The sequence below is a fragment of the Physeter macrocephalus genome, chromosome 11 (genome assembly GCF_002837175.3).
Source record: "Physeter macrocephalus isolate SW-GA chromosome 11, ASM283717v5, whole genome shotgun sequence".
NCBI classification, from domain to species: domain Eukaryota; kingdom Metazoa; phylum Chordata; class Mammalia; order Artiodactyla; family Physeteridae; genus Physeter; species Physeter macrocephalus.
The window spans coordinates 53,565,833-53,584,796 of record NC_041224.1 but is presented as its reverse complement, the minus strand read 5'-3'; the positions used below and the strand labels follow the sequence as shown (position 1 = coordinate 53,584,796).

The 18,964-nt window shown below is 34.9% G+C and overlaps 1 protein-coding gene across 6 annotated transcripts in view; it reads left to right on the top strand.

Moving 5' to 3' along the window:
- ICE2 (interactor of little elongation complex ELL subunit 2) overlaps positions 1-18,964 on the top strand; it is an 85,687-nt gene that overhangs the window by 36,667 nt on the left and 30,056 nt on the right. For 4 of the 6 annotated variants that reach the window (XM_055088008.1, XM_055088009.1, XM_028494902.2 and 1 more), the window contains 3 exons: positions 80-1,076; positions 1,725-1,900; positions 6,748-6,996. In XM_055088008.1, the coding sequence (XP_054943983.1) occupies positions 80-1,076; positions 1,725-1,900; positions 6,748-6,912 (1,338 nt within the window). In that variant the 3' untranslated portion in view covers positions 6,913-6,996. Of the gene's footprint in view, positions 1-79; positions 1,077-1,724; positions 1,901-6,747; positions 6,997-18,964 lie in introns of those variants that run through there. The other 2 variants (XM_028494904.2, XM_055088010.1) reach the window with 2 other exon arrangements.

The window sequence follows — 18,964 nt, the reverse complement described above, 5'->3', positions numbered from 1 at the left end:
CTATGTTTGTGATGGGACATTGATGGGTGAGTGGTGGCCTGGAATTTTTGCTAATAGTTTGCCAACATATTTTCTTAAGATGTCTTATGAAGTTAATGAGTGCCGAAAAATTGAGACCCATGAAAATTTGGATCTGGATTTTGATGATGACGTCACAGAACTTGAAACTTTTGGAGTAACCACCACCAAACCATCAAAGTCACCGAGTCCAGCAAGTACTTCCATAGTACCCAACATGACAGATATGCCCACAGCCCTCAGCATAGCAATCACATCTGAGGCACCAACTGCACCAGACATTACTGCTCATTCTAGAAGTTTATCTCAGATTCTGATGGAACAGCTGCAGAAGGAGAAACAGCTGGTGACTGGTATGGACAATGGCCCTGAAGAGTGCGGAAATAAAGATGATCAGGGATTTATCCCCTGTGGTGAAAATGTATCAGATTCTGAGAAGTCTTTGGTACAAGATAGTGACTTGAAAACATCTGATGCCTTACGATTAGAAAGTTCTTCAGAAATTGAAACCTCTAATAAAAATGATATGGCTTCTGATATGGAGTGTGTTGATGAAAGAGTGAATGTTCCAGAGAACACAGACAATAATTCAAAGGAAAAGCCTGTTACATCAGAAGCAGCTAAAACTGAAGATGTACTTCTTTGCCATAGTGATACAGATGAAGACTGTTTAATCATTGATACAGAGTGTCAAAGTAATAGTAATGGAAAGACAGTTGATATGGGTTCTAATTTAAGTTCTAAACCAGCTAGCCTAAATTCTTCCTCAGGACAGGCTTCTGTAGGAAACCAGACTAATACTACTTGTAGTCCTGAAGAGTCATGTGTTTTAAAAAAACCTATCAAACGAGTATATAAAAAGTTTGATCCAGTTGGAGAAATTTTAAAAATGCAGGATGAACTCTTAAAACCAATTTCCAGAAAAATACCTGAAATGCCATTGATGAATTCAGAAAATTCTAAACAACCTCCTAGTTCTGAGCAACCCTCTGCTACTTCAGATGCCTCTAGTTGGCCAAAATCTATATGGCCTTCTGCGTTTCAGAAGCCAAAAGGACGTACGTATTTACAAAGAATTTTATATTAACTGTTTTGCTTGTTCCTTATCCTTAGGTTTTTCCCCCCCCCTCTTTCCCCTACTTTCTCTTTCTTATAATATGTTTATTTCAGTTTCAAAACCTTCACTCTAACAACGTACCCACAGTTGTATGGATTTTTGTAACCTATGTTTATCCAACATTTACGATGGCTGCTAAGGTATAGATAATGTGGTTTGCTGAACTGATGAAGGGAAAGTTCATCAAAAATAATGATAAATATTTATTAGTCTAAATTTACTTATTCTTGGTGTTTAGACTGTAGTTTTGTACTTTTTCGTTTTGTGAAATAGATATAAGGCTGCACCTCAACTCTGCCTCGATTATGAATAACACTACTTTTTTAAACTTTTTTTTTTCTTACTTCATATGTTGTCTCACAGATTTATACTTTGCCTAGGGTTAGTGAAGGTAGTAGGTAAAAGGAAGAGAACCCTAAAGCTTTGATTTCAGCTCTTGCTGGAGTTCCAGTAAAAGTAAACAGAAATAGTAATAGTGTAATGGTCAACTCAGAGGAAACAGAAGGTTGATAGTTGAATTGTTTTATCTTGGATTATGATGGATAAAGGGCTAATGTATTTTAAAATAAAAATATAATTATTTTTAAAGGATTGCCATATGAACTTCAGGACTATGTTGAAGATACATCAGAATATGTAGCTCCTCAGGAAGGAAATTTTGTTTACAAGCTATTTAGCCTACAAGACCTGTTGTTACTTGTGCGATGCAGTGTCCAGAGGATAGAGACCAGACCACGTTCTAAAAAACGGAAGAAAATCAGAAGAGTAAGTTGTTACCTGGGGAGTTAGGGTGTGGTAGCATAAGTAGATGATAAGCAAATATTTAACTTGCCATTGTTATGAAGTTTAATTTTAAATTGTTGATCACTCTTAGAGTAGTTTTTTCAGGTTGAGTTTTCTTAGTAAAATACTGAAAACACTTTTAATAAAGTGTTTAGTTCAGTGTAATAGTCATGAGTGCCAATAACATTCTTGCATGGAATATATATAAACTTTGTGAAAAATGACACCATTATAGATATGACCTAGACTGGCATGTATGTTCCAGCTTTCTCTGTGAATTTGGATTTCCTTTATGACATATTAGCCTCTTTCTTTCTTACTTTGGGAATCTTTTTGAGTCATTTTAGAAGTTCACAATTTGAAAGGTGGGCTTTCATACACATTTGAAATGTCTTCCCAGGACTGTTAGAAAACCAAATGTCTTCCTTTCTTTTTCCCCTATTGTTTCTTTTGGGATTTGATATAAATATTTCCCTCAGTTAAAAAAGTTTTTGCTACAATTTCAGTAATTTGTTCTTTTGGCAGTTTGCTATATTTGATATTTTAAGCTCTCTTTCAGATTAATTTGATTTTTGTGTGTGTAACCACTGAATTCAGGCAAATAAAGAGGAGCTTTTATGGTATAATTGATTACGTAAGAAATAGTGAGGCCTCTTTAATTTTTTCTTAAGAGATTTTTTTCAGTTGTATCCATTATTTCATAGTTCACTTTTCCTTCCTTCCTCGCTCTTTCCTTTCTTCCTTCCCTCCTTTCTTCCTCCCTCCCTCCATTTCTTCCTTTTTTTTTAATTAAAAAAAAATAATTTGGGCTTCCCTGGTGGCGCAGTGGTTGCGCGTCCGCCTGCCGATGCAGGGGACACGGGTTCGTGCCGCGGTCTGGGAAGATCCCACATGCCGCGGAGCGGCTGGCTGCAACGGGAGAGGCCACAACAGTGAGAGGCCCGCGTACCACAAAAAAAAAAAAAAAAAAAAAAAAAAAAAAAATTATTTATTTATTTATTTATTTATTTATTTATTGGCCACACCGTGTGGCATGTGGGTTCTTAGTTCCCTGGCCAGGGATCGAACCCACGTCCGCTGTACTGGAAGCGTGGAGTCTTAACCACTGGACCACCAGGGAAATCCGTTCCTTCCTTTTTTGACGTCTCTGTTTCTTGCTATTTAACCTTCCACCCAATAAGAATCCTCAGTGACCACTTTAGAATGTCAGTGTTTTGGATTAGGGAACAGGTGACTCAGGAACAGTGATGTTCCAGCATTGACCCTTATGGATCAACTACTGACTACTACTTTACCATATTAAGGTATAACTGGAAAAAAATTTTAAAAAGAAGAGGAAGAAGAAAAGAAAAAGCAGTGCCAACCTTTCTGAGCTGCTAATAGCAATAGTGTGAGGGTCTATCATGAAAAACCTCTAAGGCTAACCCATCAGGATCAAGGATGTATACGTTGTCCACCAAAATCCAATGGACCTAGTGGATCTTTTGCTTGATGATACTTTTGTTCTTAGAAGGAAGACTGTGAATAAAATTTTAAATTTCTAATTCTCGTAATTTGGTATTTCATCACTGGTTCAGACTTGAAATTATAGAAACCAACTGGTTTTGAATTAAATATATGTGGGAGTGTTTTTTTATAAGAGAATGTCAGGAATGACAAAATGCTGTAGGTCTGATTTTAGTCTCCTCCTAGGTAAATACAAATATTCCCATACTATTAAAAAATTTTACTTTATTTGCTGATTTTTTCCTGTCTCATCTGTATTTAATGACCATAGCATGCATATCTTGAATACATATAGTGTCAGTGCTATGGACTGTATTTTCAAGGTTTTATTTCATCAATTCATATTTGCTGTCTGATTTATTTGGGGACTAACCTCATTTCTTTCATTTTCTACTCTGTGAGTGCATACCACTCTGTATTGATCTGCCAGCTTACAGCACTTAGAAATTATTGATGGCCAGGGTGTCTTAAGTAAGAATAGCCTAGGGATATTTTTGGACACTGGTTTAATTGTTGAAAGAGAGAACCTGTTAAGGACATTGTCATTCACTTGACTAAAGTGAAATTTATAAATATTAGATAAAACCTTATAGGAGAGAATTCACTCTTCATCAAAATATATCAAAAAAGTCAAGCCCCAAAGATTAGCTAAATAGGAGCCTTCTATTTCTGACATGTCAAACCCGGAGTAAAATTTTAAAATTTTCAGTGAACACTTATCATATTATACCTATCATTATATGTAATAGTTTAGTACACGTGGTTTAAATTCCTTTGTAGAATGTATTCCCTTTGGAATCATCTCCTATTCATCTCTGTTTCTCTCAAATGTTTTATTCCGTAGATACTCAATAAATAGGTATTGAATAAATGAGAAAAACAGGCGTGAGGAGAGAGGAGGGTGTTGTTAAGGAAGGGAAGTTGAGGCACTAGCTGAGAAATTTTAAAGGTAGTGTTTAAACTCTAGTTAGGTAAGAATGCATCTTCATTAACATTTCCTTCTTAAAAACCAACTTGTTTAGGTAAAGCTTTAAAATACTCGGAAGTCTCTTCAGCCTCTGCTCTGCAAGAACCTCATCTCTTCTTTTTTTCCTTTGGTTCTTCAATTCTATGTTATTGTAGCTGAGATTTTACTTTCCAATATCATTTATCCCTTCTTATCAAAATTCTGCTTAATAAGAGCTACATGACAGAGGAGAACTTAAAGCAGCAGCCAATCTCAAATGATGGCATGAAATAAAGAGGGCTAATTTGGAACACAAGATGAAGCTAGAACTTACTGAGTTCTACATATAATTATGAAATCCAGACCACGTACCTTTGAATGATTTAATATTATGTTATCGTCTGTCTCAGTTAACCACATTTCCTAAGAGTTATATTCTAAAGTGACTCAAAAATTTAGATCCAGTTATATTAAAGTTTATATTGGCATTCTCGGGCCAGAAAAAAAGGATCCTGAAGGTGCTTGAATATTAGGAAAGAACAGAATGTACCTATTGGGATTAATGACAGGATACTAGTTTTGAAATATTTATTTAGGAATGTATGTAAACGTTTGGAAGGTTTATGTAAGAAATTGGAAGACAGAGAACCAAAAGAAGCTTTCATTTAGAGTAGGAGTGACCAATAAGGGATAAAGGAAATAGTAAATTTAATTTTTATAATTTGAAAACTTTGTACTTAAAGTTTCACTTTAATTTTGGAATACTGAGGTCAAATATTCAGACTTTTCTTTCCCTTGGTTTCCTGGAGATGGCAGTAGAATACATATGGAAATTAATACCAGGTTCAGGATTTAGTTTTATAGATATGACAGTATTATCAAAGAAAATCCCCCAGAGTACTTTCTTCAGAAAGAGTAATATTTTTTAATTTGAAAAGAAATCTTGAATTAATTCTATTACCTATTCATGATCCAAAAGGGGATCTTCTTTATCAATTATTCTTTTTCCGACTCTGCTGTAAACTGGTTATCTCTCCTTGAGCAAATATCTTAGCCCTCTGGGCCTTCACTTCTTTATCTCTGGCTTCTTTTGGCAACTATAAGCAGCCATAAATGCGGATTACCAGTTGCTGAAAAATTATTATACAATTAAGTGCTTTTAGCAATGAAATTATCCTAATCATAATTTTTTTTTTTTTTTTTAATTAAGAAGACACTGTAGGGACCTTACTACTCAAAGTTTGGCCCCTGGAACAACAGCTTGTTAAACATGTAAAAGCCTTGTTTTTCACCTCACATTCTGCATTTATTTTAAAATGGTTATTCACACACACTGAAATTTAAGAAGCACTGCTGTAGAGGTTTACAACATTCAAAGGTAATAATGAACCAAAGTTAATTATTAACAGAAATTTTACTGGATTTGAATTGTTCTTAATACCACCATTGTGCTAATAAGCCCACTGAATTTGCCACTTTATGAAAATCAGTAATTCTGAAACATTTATGAAGTATTTTCAGGTATAAAAGTGAAACACAGCTTAGTATAATTTCAAAAGTACTAACCAGTTATATCACTTTAAGTTCCTTAAATCATGTGTTTCTCCTTCTGCAGCTGGAATTGAAGAGACTGCTATTAAGATTAGAATTTTCTTTGACAGAAATGAGATAATATGAGCACAGTGAACATGACTAGCACTATGTTATTTTACAAGCATGTATTTCCTTACCTATCCTCCTTTAGGCTAGTAGAGGGTATAGTCATTTTGCTTAATCTGTTTAGTGTCCTGACCAATAAACGCTAAATGGCTAATTTGCCAAGTACTTAGTGTCTGGAATAAAGCCTTTTGTATTAATGAAGATAGCAACATTCACGGGTATTAATGTAGGTGTTAGTGCTCAGACATTCATAGACTGAAAACACAGTATTTAAGCCTGAGACAATGTGACTAATGCTTTAAAGGGGCAAAAAATTCCTACTTTTTTTTTAGCCTCTTGAGAATTATTAGTATGTATTACAGTCATGGCTTCCCAGCTCCTAGCTTTGAACCTTGGGCCATTATGTATCCGAGGCTTTGTTCCAAGGATACCGTCAGTCACGTTCTGTGACAGAAATAAAATACGTGCACGTGTGGAGAGGTATGTTGATTTTGGTTGTGGGGGGGCAGCCTCTGGTTCACGATCTCTTATTTATCCACCACTTGCCCACATCTGCTAAGGGTTCTATCCATCTTTCTGTCTGAATCCTACTGTATTTGAAAGGATGAATTTAGATTACCTGAAAGTGTTTTGAAAGTGGCAAAATTATATAGGCAAATGTATTTACTGTTAATAGTAAATTAATGGAGCTTTATAAGAGTATAACCTTGGATTGCAGCAATTTCCAGTTTACGTACTACCAAAAGTGGAGTATCAAGCTTGTTATGGAGTTGAAGCTCTGACTGAAAGTGAACTTTGTCGCTTATGGACTGAAAGTTTATTGCATTCCAACTGCTCATTTTATGTTGGTAAGTTATGCAAGAGGCTTTGCTCTCCTTTTTAATTCCCTTGTAAATATATACAGTTCAATTCATTTATAGATACTTCCATTCTGTACTTTTAATTTTCAGTTTTCTGATTATATTAATATTTCTTTCTATTAAAACACCATTCCTACTCAAGAGTTAAATGGCAGGGTGGGAGTAGTGATTATCAGATGTTTTAATTTCTCTCTTATTCCCTTATTAGTTGTACATGAATGCCAATGTAATCATTGTATTTTTAAAATATTTATTTTATTTAGGAGTGTAACTAAAAATATAGACGTGTTTTGTAACAAGCTTTTTTTAAAAGTACTATTTAATTGGCTTTAAAATATATATTTTGAAATTTTCTTAAAATTATTATGACATTGTTTTTTAAACCTCAAATATCTTGATGAAATAGTTTTTTACTTTGTTTATGTTTTGGTTTTTTGTTGGGGGAGGTAGTTAGACAGGGTCTTAATTTGTGTTGGCTGTGTTCATGTACAGTTAACATACTTCACATGAAGGATTACTTGCTAATCATTGTTGATACTGTTCTGTTCCATTTGAATGCCTAATCCTATGCTTCTCTATTCATCCCATACGTCTCATGCCAGCTATCTCAAGCTGCCCCTCCATGACATAATTTCCTTCCTTTGAGCTCTCAGTGCATTCTTTTTTTTTTTTTTTTTTACCACTTTTTTGATTTGTTGCTTTCTACTTAATTGTTGTTTTTTAAGCCTATCCTATCTTCCCCGTAGACAATAAGTAGTTTAAGGTCAGAGTCTGATGAAACTTTATGTTCTCATAGTGCTTAGCATAATTCCTGGTATGCCATAAGTGTTATAAGTGTGCTTTTCTTGCTTAATCAAAAAAAGGTTACTCACTTGAAAACTTTTTCCATATTTTGGTTAATCAATATTTTGTCTTCATATTTTGTGAAAGTGTTAATAAGATCATTGATTCACTCTCTTTACTTAACCCAAAAAGGAAGTGGCTAATGTACTACTTGGTGGCCCTAGCCTCTTCGTCCCCCTTTATACACACTGCCAGAAGTTTATTGTAGTAGTTTTCAGCCAATAACCACAATTTCAGTGTTCCTCCAAAAGACCTGTTGCCATGAAACACACCGACAGTCCTCGTGTAAACTACTTGAAAGCAACTGCCAACGACATCCATTTTAGGAAAGCACCAAACAAAAACTTATCATTGAAATCCTCTTTAAAGTACTGACAGAAAAGACATTCCTGACTAAAACTTTTAAGGTGTTTTTTTTTAAATGTACAGTTTAACAGATAAAACTACCATCATCTATATCTACATGGCTTACTTCATCAAAACTACAGTAGTCTCGCCTTAATTGCAGTTTCACTCTCTGTGCTTTCAGTTACCTTCAACCAGTCAACCAAGGTCTGAAATATTAAATGGAAGATTCCAGAAATAAGCAATTTATATGTTTTAAATCTCACACCATTCTGTGTAGTGCCTGGGACGTGAATCATCCCTTTGTCCAGCTTATCCCACCCATTAGTCACTTTAGTGGCATCTCAGTTATCAGTGCTTATGTTCAAGTAACGCTTTTTACTTAATAATGCCCCCAAAGTGCAGCAATTTAGATATGCTGAAGAGAAACTGCACACTGCTTCCTTTAAGTGAAAAGGTGAAAGTTCTCAACTTAATAAGGAAAGAAAAAAAGTTGCATGCTGAGATTGCTAAGATCTGTGGTCAGAACGAATCTTCTATCCGTGAAATTGTGAAGGAAAAAGAAATTCGTGCTTGTTTTGCTGTCAAACTGCAAAACAAAACTCAAACTGCCAAAGTTATGGCCACGGTGCAGATAAGTACTTAGTTAAAATGGAAAAGGCGTTAACTGTGTAAGATATTTTGAGAGAGAGTGAGGGAGAGAGACACCACATTCAGAAAACTTTTGTTGTAGTATGGTTAAAATTGTTCTATTTTATTATTTGTTATTGTTGTTTATCTCTTACTGTGCCTAATTTATACATTAAACTTTATTGTAGGTATGTATGTGCAGGAAAAAACAGTATATGTAAAGTTCGGTACTATAGTTTCAGGCATCTACTGGGGGGGGGCCTTGGAACGTATCACCTGTGGATAAGGGGGGACTACTGTATTCTTTAAAGTCATAAGTAATCATTACCTTATGTGCTATTTATCGTAGGTAAATCCTATCCACTGATAAGCATTCATTTTAATGTAATGGGATGGTGTATTTGCTATGTTTGACAACAGAAACAGTGGTATCTGTTTCTCACTGTTTGGTGAGAAATATGTTGCATTGTTATATGGTTGTGTTTGCTTTGTTTGGGTTTTTTGTTTTTTATGTTGGGGTGAATTTTTGAAATGCTATTTTAAAAGCATCTATGAGTTTTGAGGGTTTTTATTTATTTTATAAATTTATTTAATTTTTGGCTGCGTTGGGTCTTCGTTGCTACGCACGTGCTTTCTCTAGTTGCCGGCACGGGCTTCTCATTGCAGTGGCTTCTCTTGTTGCGGAGCACAGGCTCTAGGCATGCGGGCTTCAGTAGTTGTAGCACGTGGGCTCAGTAGCTGTGGCTCATGGGGCCTCAGCTTTTTTGTCTGTATGTAATGGACATAATAATATTTTGTTCAGGGAATTCCCTCGTGGTCCAGTGGTTAGGACTGAGCACTTTCACTGCTGTGGCCCTGGGTTCAATCCCTGGTCGGGGAACTAAGATCCCACAAGACACGCGGCACAGCCAAAAAAAAAAAAAAAAATAATAATAATGTTTTGTTCAATCTACCTCAGGGACTATATACACAAATCCTTTTTCTTCCAATGATTATATAATATAATGCCCTAAAAGTACACTTCTCCTTGATGAAAATAGATACCACAAGATAATGAAGTGATACTTTGTATATTTCTGTACTGAGAAAGAACTAGCTATTAATCTAAAATTTAGATGAAAATATGGACAATCATCTTTATGATACAAGAGTAAAAAAGGATTTCTTAACCAAATATTAAAAGCAGACTAAAACAAAAAAACTGGTAACTTCTCTGTATTTACACATAATTTTAAAAATGTCTACATAGTACTCCTTCTGTCCTAAAATATTGTCAGTTGTAAAATACATCTTTGATTTGATAATGTTTTCTTTTCCATATGCAACTTTTTAAGTATAATATACATTCAGAAAAGTAAAAAAAATAAATGTACAGCTCAAGGAATTATAACAAAGCCAGCACCTCTATAATTTGCACCCAGATCAAGCAGTTGAAAACTGCCAGTGCCCGGGAAGACCCCACCTTGTGCCACTTCCCAACATAGCTGTCTTCTCTTCTCCAGGGGTAACCACTGTCCTGCCTTCTAATGTAATCATTTGGTTTTTGCCAGCTCTATACAAATGGAATTATAAAGTTCTTTTGTTTATACCTTCTTTTACTTAACACAGTTTTTGAAATTTATATGTGTATAACAGTAGTTTTATTGTTTTGGACATATTCCTTTGTAAGACTATACCACCATTTATTTATCTGTTTAACTTTGGGAGCCTGTTTAGGTTGTTTCTATGTTAATGCAACTATGAACATATTGTAAGTGTCTGTTAGCGCAATGGGTACATATTGCTGTTGGGCACATACCTAGGAATGGAACTATTTGGTCATAGAATTATTGGGTCATAGTTTAAGCTTACATTTATCTTCAGTAGATAATTCCAAAAAGTTTTCCAAAGTTACTGTACCAATTTACACTTATACTAGCACTGTGAGGGTTACATTTTTTCCTCATCCTTGCCCACACTTGGCCTTATCAGTTTAATTTTAGCCATGTGGTGGGTATTATTAATATTTCATTATTGTTTTAATTTGCCTTTCCTTGGTTACTTATGAAGTTGGACACTTTCATGTTAATAATCATTTGGATGTTCAGTTTTGTGAATTGCCTATTCAAACCTCTTTTTCTGTTGTCAAGTTTTTGTTTGTTTGTTTGGTAGTTCTTTGTTGTTTTTAAATGTTACAAATATTTTTCTTGTACTCTGTGACTTGCCTTTTCAGTCTCTTAAAAGTGTCTTTTGAACTTAATATAGACCAATATTTAGCCATTTCCTTTATGGTTAGTGCTTTCTTTGCCTGGTTTAACAAATCTTCCTTACAGCAGCATCATGAATATAATATCTTCTAGAAGCCTTTTTAAAATTATTATTATTATATTTTTGCGTTACGCGGGCCTCTCACTGCTGTGGCCTCTCCCGCTGCAGAGCACAGGCTCCGGACGCGCAGGCTCAGCAGCCATGGCTCACAGGCCCAGCCACTCCGTGGCATGTGGGATCCTCCCGGACCGGGGCACAAACCCGTGTCCCCTGCATCGGCAGGTGGACTCTCAACCACTGCGCCACCAGGGAAGCCCTAAAATTATTTTTTAATTTCTAGATACACAGTTTATGTAGTGTTTATTTTTGCACGGAATATCAAGATTTCTTTTTTTCAGTTTTCAGCACTGTTTATTGAAAAGACCACCCTTTCTCTGCTGCTCTCCAGTGTTACTTGTGTTGTAAATCATATATGTGAATCTAATCTGGACTCCCTATTTCTCTATCCTTGAGGCAGTACATGTCTTAATTACTCTAGTTAGAGTAATTACTCTAGCTAGACAGTTAACACTGTCTTAATTACTCTAGCTTTATAAAATCTTTTGCTGTTTGGTAAAGTAAATCTTGTCAACTTTTTTTTGATTAATTTTTATTGGAGTATAGTTGACTTACAATGTTGTTAGTTTCTGCTGTATAGCAAAGTGAATCAGTTATACATATACGTATATCTGCTCTTTTTTTTTTTTTTTTTTTTTTTTTCCTGGTTCTTCAATTCTATGTTATTGTAGCTGAGATTTTACTTTCCAATATCATTTATCCCTTCTTATCAAAATTCTGCTTAATAAGAGCTACATGACAGAGGAGAACTTAAAGCAGCAGCCAATCTCAAATGATGGCATGAAATAAAGAGGGCTAATTTGGAACACAAGATGAAGCTAGAACTTACTGAGTTCTACATATAATTATGAAATCCAGACCACGTACCTTTGAATGATTTAATATTATGTTATCGTCTGTCTCAGTTAACCACATTTCCTAAGAGTTATATTCTAAAGTGACTCAAAAATTTAGATCCAGTTATATTAAAGTTTATATTGGCATTCTCGGGCCAGAAAAAAAGGATCCTGAAGGTGCTTGAATATTAGGAAAGAACAGAATGTACCTATTGGGATTAATGACAGGATACTAGTTTTGAAATATTTATTTAGGAATGTATGTAAACGTTTGGAAGGTTTATGTAAGAAATTGGAAGACAGAGAACCAAAAGAAGCTTTCATTTAGAGTAGGAGTGACCAATAAGGGATAAAGGAAATAGTAAATTTAATTTTTATAATTTGAAAACTTTGTACTTAAAGTTTCACTTTAATTTTGGAATACTGAGGTCAAATATTCAGACTTTTCTTTCCCTTGGTTTCCTGGAGATGGCAGTAGAATACATATGGAAATTAATACCAGGTTCAGGATTTAGTTTTATAGATATGACAGTATTATCAAAGAAAATCCCCCAGAGTACTTTCTTCAGAAAGAGTAATATTTTTTAATTTGAAAAGAAATCTTGAATTAATTCTATTACCTATTCATGATCCAAAAGGGGATCTTCTTTATCAATTATTCTTTTTCCGACTCTGCTGTAAACTGGTTATCTCTCCTTGAGCAAATATCTTAGCCCTCTGGGCCTTCACTTCTTTATCTCTGGCTTCTTTTGGCAACTATAAGCAGCCATAAATGCGGATTACCAGTTGCTGAAAAATTATTATACAATTAAGTGCTTTTAGCAATGAAATTATCCTAATCATAATTTTTTTTTTTTTTTTTAATTAAGAAGACACTGTAGGGACCTTACTACTCAAAGTTTGGCCCCTGGAACAACAGCTTGTTAAACATGTAAAAGCCTTGTTTTTCACCTCACATTCTGCATTTATTTTAAAATGGTTATTCACACACACTGAAATTTAAGAAGCACTGCTGTAGAGGTTTACAACATTCAAAGGTAATAATGAACCAAAGTTAATTATTAACAGAAATTTTACTGGATTTGAATTGTTCTTAATACCACCATTGTGCTAATAAGCCCACTGAATTTGCCACTTTATGAAAATCAGTAATTCTGAAACATTTATGAAGTATTTTCAGGTATAAAAGTGAAACACAGCTTAGTATAATTTCAAAAGTACTAACCAGTTATATCACTTTAAGTTCCTTAAATCATGTGTTTCTCCTTCTGCAGCTGGAATTGAAGAGACTGCTATTAAGATTAGAATTTTCTTTGACAGAAATGAGATAATATGAGCACAGTGAACATGACTAGCACTATGTTATTTTACAAGCATGTATTTCCTTACCTATCCTCCTTTAGGCTAGTAGAGGGTATAGTCATTTTGCTTAATCTGTTTAGTGTCCTGACCAATAAACGCTAAATGGCTAATTTGCCAAGTACTTAGTGTCTGGAATAAAGCCTTTTGTATTAATGAAGATAGCAACATTCACGGGTATTAATGTAGGTGTTAGTGCTCAGACATTCATAGACTGAAAACACAGTATTTAAGCCTGAGACAATGTGACTAATGCTTTAAAGGGGCAAAAAATTCCTACTTTTTTTTTAGCCTCTTGAGAATTATTAGTATGTATTACAGTCATGGCTTCCCAGCTCCTAGCTTTGAACCTTGGGCCATTATGTATCCGAGGCTTTGTTCCAAGGATACCGTCAGTCACGTTCTGTGACAGAAATAAAATACGTGCACGTGTGGAGAGGTATGTTGATTTTGGTTGTGGGGGGGCAGCCTCTGGTTCACGATCTCTTATTTATCCACCACTTGCCCACATCTGCTAAGGGTTCTATCCATCTTTCTGTCTGAATCCTACTGTATTTGAAAGGATGAATTTAGATTACCTGAAAGTGTTTTGAAAGTGGCAAAATTATATAGGCAAATGTATTTACTGTTAATAGTAAATTAATGGAGCTTTATAAGAGTATAACCTTGGATTGCAGCAATTTCCAGTTTACGTACTACCAAAAGTGGAGTATCAAGCTTGTTATGGAGTTGAAGCTCTGACTGAAAGTGAACTTTGTCGCTTATGGACTGAAAGTTTATTGCATTCCAACTGCTCATTTTATGTTGGTAAGTTATGCAAGAGGCTTTGCTCTCCTTTTTAATTCCCTTGTAAATATATACAGTTCAATTCATTTATAGATACTTCCATTCTGTACTTTTAATTTTCAGTTTTCTGATTATATTAATATTTCTTTCTATTAAAACACCATTCCTACTCAAGAGTTAAATGGCAGGGTGGGAGTAGTGATTATCAGATGTTTTAATTTCTCTCTTATTCCCTTATTAGTTGTACATGAATGCCAATGTAATCATTGTATTTTTAAAATATTTATTTTATTTAGGAGTGTAACTAAAAATATAGACGTGTTTTGTAACAAGCTTTTTTTAAAAGTACTATTTAATTGGCTTTAAAATATATATTTTGAAATTTTCTTAAAATTATTATGACATTGTTTTTTAAACCTCAAATATTTTGATGAAATAGTTTTTTACTTTGTTTATGTTTTGGTTTTTTTGTTGGGGGAGGTAGTTAGACAGGGTCTTAATTTGTGTTGGCTGTGTTCATGTACAGTTAACATACTTCACATGAAGGATTACTTGCTAATCATTGTTGATACTGTTCTGTTCCATTTGAATGCCTAATCCTATGCTTCTCTATTCATCCCATACGTCTCATGCCAGCTATCTCAAGCTGCCCCTCCATGACATAATTTCCTTCCTTTGAGCTCTCAGTGCATTCTTTTTTTTTTTTTTTTTTACCACTTTTTTGATTTGTTGCTTTCTACTTAATTGTTGTTTTTTAAGCCTATCCTATCTTCCCCGTAGACAATAAGTAGTTTAAGGTCAGAGTCTGATGAAACTTTATGTTCTCATAGTGCTTAGCATAATTCCTGGTATGCCATAAGTGTTATAAGTGTGCTTTTCTTGCTTAATCAAAAAAAGGTTACTCACTTGAAAACTTTTTCCATATTTTGGTTAATCAATATTTTGTCTTCATATTTTGTGAAAGTGTTAATAAGATCATTGATTCACTCTCTTTACTTAACCCAAAAAGGAAGTGGCTAATGTACTACTTGGTGGCCCTAGCCTCTTCGTCCCCCTTTATACACACTGCCAGAAGTTTATTGTAGTAGTTTTCAGCCAATAACCACAATTTCAGTGTTCCTCCAAAAGACCTGTTGCCATGAAACACACCGACAGTCCTCGTGTAAACTACTTGAAAGCAACTGCCAACGACATCCATTTTAGGAAAGCACCAAACAAAAACTTATCATTGAAATCCTCTTTAAAGTACTGACAGAAAAGACATTCCTGACTAAAACTTTTAAGGTGTTTTTTTTAAAATGTACAGTTTAACAGATAAAACTACCATCATCTATATCTACATGGCTTACTTCATCAAAACTACAGTAGTCTCGCCTTAATTGCAGTTTCACTCTCTGTGCTTTCAGTTACCTTCAACCAGTCAACCAAGGTCTGAAATATTAAATGGAAGATTCCAGAAATAAGCAATTTATATGTTTTAAATCTCACACCATTCTGTGTAGTGCCTGGGACGTGAATCATCCCTTTGTCCAGCTTATCCCACCCATTAGTCACTTTAGTGGCATCTCAGTTATCAGTGCTTATGTTCAAGTAACGCTTTTTACTTAATAATGCCCCCAAAGTGCAGCAATTTAGATATGCTGAAGAGAAACTGCACACTGCTTCCTTTAAGTGAAAAGGTGAAAGTTCTCAACTTAATAAGGAAAGAAAAAAAGTTGCATGCTGAGATTGCTAAGATCTGTGGTCAGAACGAATCTTCTATCCGTGAAATTGTGAAGGAAAAAGAAATTCGTGCTTGTTTTGCTGTCAAACTGCAAAACAAAACTCAAACTGCCAAAGTTATGGCCACGGTGCAGATAAGTACTTAGTTAAAATGGAAAAGGCGTTAACTGTGTAAGATATTTTGAGAGAGAGTGAGGGAGAGAGACACCACATTCAGAAAACTTTTGTTGTAGTATGGTTAAAATTGTTCTATTTTATTATTTGTTATTGTTGTTTATCTCTTACTGTGCCTAATTTATACATTAAACTTTATTGTAGGTATGTATGTGCAGGAAAAAACAGTATATGTAAAGTTCGGTACTATAGTTTCAGGCATCTACTGGGGGGGGTCTTGGAACGTATCACCTGTGGATAAGGGGGGACTACTGTATTCTTTAAAGTCATAAGTAATCATTACCTTATGTGCTATTTATCGTAGGTAAATCCTATCCACTGATAAGCATTCATTTTAATGTAATGGGATGGTGTATTTGCTATGTTTGACAACAGAAACAGTGGTATCTGTTTCTCACTGTTTGGTGAGAAATATGTTGCATTGTTATATGGTTGTGTTTGCTTTGTTTGGGTTTTTTGTTTTTTATGTTGGGGTGAATTTTTGAAATGCTATTTTAAAAGCATCTATGAGTTTTGAGGGTTTTTATTTATTTTATAAATTTATTTAATTTTTGGCTGCGTTGGGTCTTCGTTGCTACGCACGTGCTTTCTCTAGTTGCCGGCACGGGCTTCTCATTGCAGTGGCTTCTCTTGTTGCGGAGCACAGGCTCTAGGCATGCGGGCTTCAGTAGTTGTAGCACGTGGGCTCAGTAGCTGTGGCTCATGGGGCCTCAGCTTTTTTGTCTGTATGTAATGGACATAATAATATTTTGTTCAGGGAATTCCCTCGTGGTCCAGTGGTTAGGACTGAGCACTTTCACTGCTGTGGCCCTGGGTTCAATCCCTGGTCGGGGAACTAAGATCCCACAAGCCACGTGGCACAGCCAAAAAAAAAAAAAATAATAATAATGTTTTGTTCAATCTACCTCAGGGACTATATACACAAATCCTTTTTCTTCCAATGATTATATAATATAATGCCCTAAAAGTACACTTCTCCTTGATGAAAATAGATACCACAAGATAATGAAGTGATACTTTGTATATTTCTGTACTGAGAAAGAACTAGCTATTAATCTAAAATTTAGATGAAAATATGGACAATCATCTTTATGATACAAGAGTAAAAAAGGATTTCTTAACCAAATGTTAAAAGCAGACTAAAACAAAAAAACTGGTAACTTCTCTGTATTTACACATAATTTTAAAAATGTCTACATAGTACTCCTTCTGTCCTAAAATATTGTCAGTTGTAAAATACATCTTTGATTTGATAATGTTTTCTTTTCCATATGCAACTTTTTAAGTATAATATACATTCAGAAAAGTAAAAAAAATAAATGTACAGCTCAAGGAATTATAACAAAGCCAGCACCTCTATAATTTGCACCCAGATCAAGCAGTTGAAAACTGCCAGTGCCCGGGAAGACCCCACCTTGTGCCACTTCCCAACATAGCTGTCTTCTCTTCTCCAGGGGTAACCACTGTCCTGCCTTCTAATGTAATCATTTGGTTTTTGCCAGCTCTATACAAATGGAATTATAAAGTTCTTTTGTTTATACCTTCTTTTACTTAACACAGTTTTTGAAATTTATATGTGTATAACAGTAGTTTTATTGTTTTGGACATATTCCTTTGTAAGACTATACCACCATTTATTTATCTGTTTAACTTTGGGAGCCTGTTTAGGTTGTTTCTATGTTAATGCAACTATGAACATATTGTAAGTGTCTGTTAGCGCAATGGGTACATATTGCTGTTGGGCACATACCTAGGAATGGAACTATTTGGTCATAGAATTATTGGGTCATAGTTTAAGCTTACATTTATCTTCAGTAGATAATTCCAAAAAGTTTTCCAAAGTTACTGTACCAATTTACACTTATACTAGCACTGTGAGGGTTACATTTTTTCCTCATCCTTGCCCACACTTGGCCTTATCAGTTTAATTTTAGCCATGTGGTGGGTATTATTAATATTTCATTATTGTTTTAATTTGCCTTTCCTTGGTTACTTATGAAGTTGGACACTTTCATGTTAATAATCATTTGGATGTTCAGTTTTGTGAATTGCCTATTCAAACCTCTTTTTCTGTTGTCAAGTTTTTGTTTGTTTGTTTGGTAGTTCTTTGTTGTTTTTAAATGTTACAAATATTTTTCTTGTACTCTGTGACTTGCCTTTTCAGTCTCTTAAAAGTGTCTTTTGAACTTAATATAGACCAATATTTAGCCATTTCCTTTATGGTTAGTGCTTTCTTTGCCTGGTTTAACAAATCTTCCTTACAGCAGCATCATGAATATAATATCTTCTAGAAGCCTTTTTAAAATTATTATTATTATATTTTTGCGTTACGCGGGCCTCTCACTGCTGTGGCCTCTCCCGCTGCAGAGCACAGGCTCCGGACGCGCAGGCTCAGCAGCCATGGCTCACAGGCCCAGCCACTCCGTGGCATGTGGGATCCTCCCGGACCGGGGCACAAACCCGTGTCCCCTGCATCGGCAGGTGGACTCTCAACCACTGCGCCACCAGGGAAGCCCTAAAATTATTTTTTAATTTCTAGATACACAGTTTATGTAGTGTTTATTTTTGCACGGAATATCAAGATTTCTTTTTTTCAGTTTTCAGCACTGTTTATTGAAAAGACCACCCTTTCTCTGCTGCTCTCCAGTGTTACTTGTGTTGTAAATCATATATGTGAATCTAATCTGGACTCCCTATTTCTCTATCCTTGAGGCAGTACATGTCTTAATTACTCTAGTTAGAGTAATTACTCTAGCTAGACAGTTAACACTGTCTTAATTACTCTAGCTTTATAAAATCTTTTGCTGTTTGGTAAAGTAAATCTTGTCAACTTGTTTTTTGATTAATTTTTATTGGAGTATAGTTGACTTACAATGTTGTTAGTTTCTGCTGTATAGCAAAGTGAATCAGTTATACATATACGTATATCTGCTCTTTTTTTTTTTTTTTTTTTTTTTTTTTCCTGCGGTACACGGGCCTCTCACCGCTGTGGCCTCTCCCGTTGCGGAGCACAGGC